At 50.0% G+C, this 9,329-nt stretch overlaps 1 protein-coding gene across 1 annotated transcript in view; it reads right to left on the bottom strand.

Moving 5' to 3' along the window:
• Positions 1 to 8,245: 8,245 nt before the first annotated feature.
• FOXD1 (forkhead box D1) overlaps positions 8,246 to 9,329 on the bottom strand; it is a 1,432-nt gene continuing 348 nt past the window's right edge. Inside the window, exon 1 of the mRNA XM_041486244.1 lies at positions 8,246 to 9,329. This exon is cut by the window's right edge and continues 348 nt beyond it. Coding sequence (XP_041342178.1) covers positions 8,886 to 9,329 — 444 coding nt within the window. The 3' untranslated portion in view covers positions 8,246 to 8,885.

Genomic DNA, 9,329 nt, shown 5'->3' with positions numbered 1-9,329 from the left:
CGTATCTTCTAATTAGTCTAATTAGAAAGATAGATTGATAGATACAAGGAAGACACAGTTAAGTTAAGAAGATGCTCAATGCTACCAGTCTGTGCCGGGGAGTCGCTTGTTCTCAGTGTGAGGGAAAAAAAAGAAGAAAGAAAAGAAAGAAAAGAAAGAGATAAAGAGAGAAAGAGAGGAAAGAGAGAGAGAAAGAGAGAGAGAAAGAGAAGAAAACGAGAGAAGAAAAAGAGAGAGAGAAAGAGAAGAAAGAGAGAGAGAAAGAAAGAGAGAGAGAGAGAGAGAAAGAAGAAAGAAAGAAAGAAAGAAAGAAGAAAGAAAGAAAGAAGAAAGAAAGAAAGAAGAAAGAAAGAAAGAAGAAAGAAAGAAAGAAGAAAGAAAGAAAGAAGAAAGAAAGAAAGAAGAAAGAAAGAAAGAAGAAAGAAAGAAAGAAGAAAGAAAGAAAGAAGAAAGAAAGAAAGAAGAAAGAAAGAAAGAAGAAAGAAAGAAAGAAGAAAGAAAGAAAGAAGAAAGAAAGAAAGAAGAAAGAAAGAAAGAAGAAAGAAAGAAAGAAGAAAGAAAGAAAGAAGAAAGAAAGAAAGAAGAAAGAAAGAAAGAAGAAAGAAAGAAAGAAGAAAGAAAGAAAGAAGAAAGAAAGAAAGAAGAAAGAAAGAAAGAAGAAAGAAAGAAAGAAGAAAGAAAGAAAGAAAGAAAGAATCCCGGAGCCTGACAGGAAGAACAAATCCAGAGAAATCCGACGGGATGGAGCTGCTGTCTCTTAATTGAAGGAGAGACATAACTGAGGTGCTTCACCTGGCTGAGTTTTCCTCCGATCCAGGCTGGAATCACTCCTCGCTGCACGGCACAGCCCCGAGCCGGGAAGCCCCATTGGACACGGCTCGACCCCGCCGGCTTTTTCCTGGGACACGAGGTCTTGGGTTCACACAGATACAGAGGGGAAGGAAGAGAAACAGGAGGGGCCGAAAAAAGGCTGCCTCAACCCATCACCTCCCGTGCTGTCGCCGGGGAGACGTCGCCCGCGGAGACCCGTCGAGGGGAGGCAGCACGGGTGGCTCGAGGAAGGCTGAACCTTTAATTGGGCGATAAATCAGGGAGAGGAGCATAGGGCAGCGCGCGCAGGTGTCAAAACAGAGGAAAAGTCGGCCGGTCAGCATGACAGGGCAGGGCCCCCTCGCTCTCTCTCCCGTTAATGTCTCCTCGTTAACTCTCCTGCTCTCAGACGGAGGGGAAGAGGAGAAGAGAGGGACAAAGAAGAGTCCGCAGATCTTGAGTCATCTCGGAGCACGGTGCGGAACGGGGCCGCACGTGTTGTATTCTACGCTCTACATTCCGAGTGCACCTGTGGGCCTTCTCTTTTTCTTCTGCCGGGCTCTACAAAAACCAGCAAGAGAGGCTTGGGAAATGTGCCACCTCTCATTTCGGCATTCTGTGGCATTCTCCTCTCCTTCCCACTCTCTTTGCTCCTTCTGCCCCTACCTGCCTTTCTCCGCACTTGCTCGATTTCTGACAGAGTGAGATTACGGAGCAAATTACGAACTATTTCAAATTCAATACTTATCTATAAAGGGTGTCTGTGTGTGTGTGTGTGTGTGTGTGTGTGTGTGTGTGTCTGTGATTACAATCCAGCCTGTCAAGCTCCCTAATCAAACTGCTGGCGAAAGGGGATTCGTAGACAAAAGGAAACAATGGAAGTCTCGTTAGATCATTTTTCTGGACATTGTTTATGGTCTGGAAGGGATCAATCGTTTCAAAATGTTACGAGTAAAAATGATCCTGTGTGGAATGCAGCTAATCCTTTTAAGTTCCTGTCAACTGTTTCCACTCAAAGAATCCGATTTTCCAAATCAAAGGTGCAGAACTCAATTGCCGAGGGATTTATAGCGTCGGCACCGGGCTCCCCTCACCCCACACGCCCCCGCGCTCCCCACGGTGGGTGTCGACGGCAGGACAGGACTGGGCCTAAGGTTGTCCTCGTCGGGGGGAGTTATGAACCCAGAGCGCTCCGTCAATGGCAGCAGTGGTCTGCCCCACCGGCGGGCGGCCGAGACAGCCCTGCTAGGACGGCAGCGTACCTGGGGCCGGGAGGAGGCACAGAGCACGGTCCCTCCTGCCGGTCTGCCGGCAGCGGCCCCGGCTCCGCCCCGGCACGGCCGCGGGGGTTTGTGCCGCTCTGCCGGGCGAGCCACGCCGTCCTGCAGCCGCAGGCGCAGCAGCATCTCCGGGACCGGACTCAAAACCTCTTGTGGAAACGCTACGTTTGGCTTGCCCATGAGTGTTAGCAATTTGTTGCGGACTCCTTCTGGGTGGGGAGGAGGCTGGAGGGGAAGAGAGTCCTTTTAAAAGCAAAAACATCCACTCCACACCTCTCGTAGGTAGCCCCGCTCCGGTGCGCGGGACGGGGCATCTGCCTTAAAGGCGGACGGGCGGAACTGGGGATTCCACCGAAAATCATGTCCCGGCCGGCAGATGTCTGAGCACCAGGAGGAAGGACATAGGGACGGAAGTAGCGCTGAAAGCGATTTAAAGTGGTTAATTTTCAGAGAAAGGCCACCCTTTGGCTTCTCATACAGAAGTGAAAAGTAGAGGGGAAGAGGTCTGCGGTGTGGCGTTAGCGGGGCCTCCGGCTGCCTAGCGCTTGTGGAACAGTGCGAGGGTGCACACTTGCGTGCGCTGCCCCATAGGCAGCGCCGTCTGCACGGAGAAAGACAGGTTAAGGACTTCCATGAAGGAGGAAGGGATGTTTGACAGAGCCCAACGAGCAACCCCAGACGGCACTTTGTGCAATCAGAGACAGGCTGGAGAGAAAGTATAAATTCTTTTTTCTATGGTCCGTAATTTCTGATCCCTCCACTTTCGAGCAAAGTCACCTGATATATCTGTTCCTCCTCGCTCGGCACTGGACATCTTTCAAACCCCCCTCCCCCCGCCCTTGTGCAGCCGACAGGTGGAATTTCACTGTATACCCGTATATTAGAAAGCTATCTGTTTCTTCTGGTTGTTGCTGAATAAGCAGACGTGACAGTGTTTATTCAACGAAAAGAAAACCCAGGGAAGTCACCTCATTAATCTTGATTGTGTGTATTTAATGTATCTCGTGTATACAGGTGTGCATGTACTCTTCTGCAATGAAACTAGAGAAGCAGTCCTACGACGACTGTGGTACGAAGAGGCATTCACATGTTTTAAAAGGACTTGCCAAAGCCTGGGCATTAGTAGCAGCGATGACTGCAGTGCTACAGTTGTGCGGGCACTGGATGGTGGTATCAGCGGGTGCGAGACAGACACTCCTAAATGTTCACACGCGTTTCGATGCACTCACATGGTTTTTTACTGCACTCAGGGGACAGAAATACCTTCGGACTGACCGTAGAAAAGGCTTTCCCAGTCTTAAGAAGCGAATTAATGCACCAGTGGAATTATCTAAGTATCCGTTTGTTTCTAACATAAATTGCATAAGGTATCATCTAAATATGGGGGCCCGCAGATTTCTGCATGCCGTTTTACTGCATCGGCGAAAGGGAAACAGAATCAATTCAACAGGTCTCCTGTGGCTTGGAGGAAGGGAAAGTTTAATTATTTTGATTAGAAAAATAAAAACCCCACAACCACAAATTTCCTTCTGAATTCAGTTCACCGGTAGAATTTCTGAAACTGACGAGATACTGTGCTAAAAAAAAAAAAAAAAAAAAAGGCCTCTTTCGTCCAGACCATATGCTTTTGTACATTTTGGGCATACGGTGCCTAGCCGATAGGTTTCTCCATGGCGCAGAGCGCAGCGGGTGCCTCTGTGTCTCTCACTGCGACAGCTGATGGAGAAGGAGCGCTGCATTAGGGGCACATCTTCGTACGCTATCCATCTTCCGTGGGCTTCCCGCGGTGATTCCCGCTGAGACGCCGCCGGGTGCCTCCCCGCTCCCACGCGCGGGCTCGGCCGCTGTGCCCCGCTGTGCAGCCGCGCACGGCCCTCGGTGCCGCCCGCACTGAGGCAGCCGGGCTGGCCGCGAGTTTGGCCGAGGGGCTCCCCGTGCGTGCCTTCCCAACGCCGCAGCTTTCGCCTTTGTTGTTTTCGGTCATGCCGGTAACCGAGCGGCGAGACGAGCCGGCCGGCTGGGATGGGGCCGGCGCGTTTCCAGGGCCGGCTGCCCGCAGTGTACCCCCAGGCGGGGACTGGCCGTGGGGAACAGAGTTCTTCCTCAAGTGAAAAACAAAAGGAAGAGGTTTACCGACTTGGAAATCGCGTTCATTTCTCCATCTCTCCCCAAAATCGGCGGGCAGCCATCTGCACAATGAGGCACCGAGCACGGTTGTTGCCGCAGCAGGGATCCGGCAGCAGCTTGTTACCTTCTGAAGTGCCATTCTCCTGCACACACGTACACATACTTCTGCATGAATGCCTCCTCCACATCCTGGTCGTACTTTGCAGAGCAGGGAGGGGCAGCTAGCAGAGACCCACCGTGCCTCTCACGGTGAAGGTTGCAAAGGAAAAAGGACTTTCGGAGAAGGGTGGAGAGACCTTGCAGTCACCTGCAGCAGGTTACTGGGGCTTGGAGGCGAGGAACGGTGGAGGCGGACACCTACCTGGTCAGGATACACCCAGCTGCGAGCACAGGGCAGCCGGTCCCCGCCGGTGCTCGGGTTCCGATGGTGTGTACGGCCGGCCGTCGCCGAGGGAAGCAGAGGAAATACCACTGCAGGTGGGGGAGTCACTGTGAACAAGTTGAAAAACGGGTCTGCATTGGTTAAAGTTCCAGAGCAGAGAGGGCTTGGCCAAGATCATAATTTCCATTATTTCTGTCAAATACAATATTATCAGAGACTACAGCAGTACTTACTGTAAGTACTGAGGGAAAGTATTACATACGGAGTGGAGACTCCGGGCCGCGCCAAGGGACAGTTAAACCAGATCCACTTTCCCACAGATCCCCCGAAGAGGCCTCAGTCTCTAAGGGGGCGACCATGTGCTCTGCCCTTGCCATTAGCTCTGCAAGAAAGGGAGCAGCTGAGAGCAGGTGAGGGCCTCGCTCCCCTCTTTCATCTTCCGGACTGGGTGATGTGTGCCTGGGTATTTGAAACCAGCCTGCAAGCACGGGATGTGCACCCCGCTGACCCCAGGAGTGCTTCTCATTGCACCTAAAATACAAACGCGATCGAAGGTGTGGTCCAAAGGAGGTGAGGGTGGGAATGGTACGGGTTGAGAGCAGCTTCAGGGCCGGGGAGCTGCGCACGGGAGCCACGGGTCTCGGCCGGACCCCCGGGCTGCGCACGGCGTGTCGACAGAGCGGGCACGATGTCCGGCCCCTCTGCACAAGGCAGCAGGAGCACTCCAGTGGGAAGGGCGCAGTGTGTGGACGTGCAAACTAATCGTATTTTAAACCAGGGAGGGAAGGGGAAACCTCTTTTATAGGGGATGTGGGAAGGGACCTAACACAGTCCTGCTTAAGAGAAACGTTATACAAGATACTTGAAAAGAAATAATTTTTTAAAAACCTAATTAAAATATATATAAATCACCCATCAGAAACAAAGAACTATGTGGAAGGAAACGTTTCTGGATAGAGACACTGTGTGTGGCATAAAAGACGATTGAATACATAAGGGCTTCATTAAATTCCCAATAGATAACATTTGGCTAAATCTATCCCTAGATTAAAACTCTGCATAATAGCACCATAAACGAAGAAGTTTCTTTTTGTGTGGTCCTTCAGGATGAACTGATTGAAACATTAGCCCCCTCATAGAGCAATCCCCGCCCAATTCAGATCCAGTGATTCCTCTCTCAGCCCTACGGGGATATGATGAGCAAGGAGACGGGTTAATGAATCCACACTTTGTCTCTGGGAGGAGAAGGAGGCGACACTATACTGCTTGTACAGTTTATATTGTTTAGGGCCCAAACTATTTTGGAAGAATTGTTCGTCCGGGCTCCGTCCTTGCGAGGACTACACTGTTAGCTTCTCTGTTAGTCTTGGAAGCCGCGGAGAGCAGGGCGGGCCATTAGCATGCGAATGGGGCGCTGCGGCCCGGCGGTGCTGCGAGCTCATCAAAGGGCTGTGGGACCGGCTCCTTTTCTGGCAGCACCTGCTCTGCGGCAGCAGCGGGGAAACAGGGACCCTCGGGACAGGGACCGAGGCCGACGGCTTCCCCGCCGACTCGAGGAGAGCAGGCAAAAGGTCCTTCACCAGGACCCTGGACCTCTTACTCGACCCCCTTTTCCTTACAGACCCCCTTTCCTTAAAAAAAAAAAAAAAAAAAAAAAAAAAAAAAAAAAAAAAAGAAAGAAAAGAGAAATCTATACTACCTACTGCAATTTGCTTCTGTCACCTTCCTTAAGCGACTCCCAAGGGAAGATCTTGTCCCCACGGGAGGGAGGCAACCAGCGAAAAACGTGGAAGGAACAAGTGGCCAAGCAATTTGCTTGCCATATACCTCTGAGGAGACCTGAGGGACGGGCAGTGGGCACACTCAGACCCCACTGTTCACCGGAGTGGGCCGGGCTGGACTCTGCGTGGGGGAGGTCGCCAGGCTCCCCGGGGTCTACTGCGGAGAAGCCAGGAGAAACAAACACAGTGTGGGTCGCCGGAATCTACCTTCTCATGTGACTGCTCGTGGAGATCCCTAGGACTCGAGCAGACAGAACCCAAACTGAGGGCCAGCAGCATCCCTCCTCGCACGGCCGCAAGGCCACAGCTGCCTCCTCTCCCGGAAAACATTTCCCTGCTTGATTCTATCTGCCTCTTGGAGGGGGGCCTCAGCTTAGCTCGGTACTCCGCGCTGCACCGGCCCGTGTCGGCCCGGCGCATCCCCCGGCCAGTCCCCGGGGAAAGTGAATTAATCGATCTCTCGTGAAAAAAACTCAGTCTCCCCGGAGAATAGGTGCACGGTGCCTCTCGGGTATTTTCCCTTTTGTTTTAGAAATTAGAAGGGACTTTGCTTCTTTTTCTGCTAAGGAACCCGGAACACCCAAAGAGGCCTGCTAGCTCCAGAGTGTAAATGGAGCCCAGCAGAGATCTTATGTCCAGCCTTTCTGCTTTTGGAAACCCACTATTTTAACACAACATTGCTACAAACAAAACGGAGAAGCACCATTTTCCATCTACGAGAATATTTAAAACCCAGGCGACAAAATACTTCTACACGTAAAACCCCTCCCTCACTCCAAAGAGCACTAAAAGGCATCCCTCCCCCCCTTTTTTTTTTTTTTTTTTTTTATTATGAAAATTCACATATTTGATCCCCGAGTCTCCTAAATTGTTATAAATACAGTCGTAGTTGAAAAGTGCCTCCCTGGTTTGAAAAATGCATATTCCTAGTCCACAACAAACATTCACACGTCTACTCTTAAAACATGCGATTCTCTTTTCCATATAGAAGCTCTGAATATTTGAGGCCGTATTTTTGGTTGAATTTTTTTTAGTTTACAAAATAGATACCTACGGATCTTAAAAACGAGTGTTTGGAACCAGAAAAGCTGCTTTCATGGTTGGTTTTGTACATCCTTACTTCGACAGCTTATAAACTTAATCAACTCGTCACACGAGGATATTACAAAGCGCATTTTATATTTTATGTATTGAAAAGTAGAAACACATGCCACTATTATGATCATCACAGAAACATAAGTGTCTAGAACAAATCTCTCATAAGTTCAATGTATGCCCTTCATTAGTAGTATTTTCCTTTGGGCCTCTTGGAAACCAAGCTATGATGCATTTGTGATTTAAAACACACCCAAAAGTATAAAAATAGTTTTAAACCGGCTTTTTAATCAATCCCCTGATTGGTGGCTTGCAGAACTGGGCTTTACTCCCTCCAGAGAGACCTATTTCTATTTATCCCCTCTTTCGTTCCTGCTGTTTTTTGTGGAGTGTTTTTTTTTTTTTTTTTTTTTTTTTTTTTTTTTTGTTTTATTGGGGTTTTTATGTCGGTGTTGTGTGGATTTGTTGTTTTGGTTTGTTTGGGTTTTTTTTTTTTGATTGTTTAGTTTGTTTTGGGTTTTTTGTCATTCTTTATCTGCTAGGGTTATCAATGCATTAACTGCAAAGATCGTATTTTTATTTTCTTCTTTGCAGTCAAATCTGCACATAATAAATTTCAAGCTAGAACATTCCTTGACTATTGTGCTATTAATCCCAAAGAAAAAAAAATATCAGTGTCCCAAAAAAAGGAGAAGTGCTAAGGAAGGAAGGATCCAAAGCCAATTGTTTGGCTGGGCTCCTTTGGTCTTTGGGTTTGGTTTTGATTTTTTTTTTTTTTTTTTTTTGAAAATTAAAAATTTTATTTTTGAAAATGTGTAAAAATTTTACATTAAAATGGTACAATAATACTTGCCAGTAATTTTAACAATATTCCTTGTAAAGAATACGCATAAAGTACAAAATAAAAAACTCCATAAGTCTATTATAATACAAAACACAGGTTAAAATAAGAAATGATAATCTTGACTTTCTTCTGTGTAAACACGTTAATCTTTTCTTTTATAAAAGTACATGAGACAAGTGTACTAAATGAAAAAGTATTGCTCTGCTGTCCTCCCTCAAGCCTTTTTTCTCTCCTGTACATTACTGTTTTCAAGCTCCTAGACCTGAGAATCTCTGAACTTTAGCGGTTTAGAGACAATATTTATCACCGTATTTGTTTCTTTTTAAGGAGTAGCGAGTAACTTTCCGATGTAGTGACCGCCTGCCCGTGCAGTATCTAGATCTACACCTGGCTTTGCACTAGTGAAGGTCACGGGAGGTCCGTCGCTCGCGGCGGACGGCCCCCGAGTCCCGTCACAATTATCCCCACGCAAAAACAGGCAGCCCCTGCGGGCAGCGTCCGCCGGGCGTCCGAGCGGCGGAAAAGGAGATACCCCAGATCCTACCTTCGGAAAGACTCCCAAACACTTAACAGTTAGAGATCCGTGCCGCGAAGCCGGGGGTGGCGGGCAGGGCGGCGGCGGGGGGCAGGCCGCTCCCGGCGCTCCCCAGCGAGCGGGCCAGCCCCGGCGCCGCGGTCGACTGCGAGGCGCAGCTGCTGCCCGCGCCGCGGCCGGGGCTTCCCCCGATGATGCTCTCGATGGAGAAGGGCGAGCGGGCCAGCGCCGCGCCGCTACCGGGCTTGGTGGAGTGCAGCGAGGCCGCCAGCGCCGGGCCCAGCGGGTGCGCGTAGCCGAAGGGCGTCCGTGCCAGCTCCGCCGCCGGCAGCAAGGGGCCCGGCGGCGCGGCTGCGGCGGGGGGCAGCGCCGCACCGGGGGCGCTGCCGGGGGCGGCAGGGGGCTGGCGGGGCGGCGGAGAGTGGTGGTGGAAGGCGAAGAGGGCGGCGTGGGGGGGGTAAGGCTGGAGCTGGAG

The sequence above is a fragment of the Pyrgilauda ruficollis genome, unplaced genomic scaffold (assembly GCF_017590135.1).
Source record: "Pyrgilauda ruficollis isolate IOZ18807 unplaced genomic scaffold, ASM1759013v1 scaffold74, whole genome shotgun sequence".
NCBI classification, from domain to species: domain Eukaryota; kingdom Metazoa; phylum Chordata; class Aves; order Passeriformes; family Passeridae; genus Pyrgilauda; species Pyrgilauda ruficollis.
The sequence above is the reverse complement of the archived record's forward strand: the minus strand, read 5'-3'. Positions and strand labels throughout refer to the sequence as shown.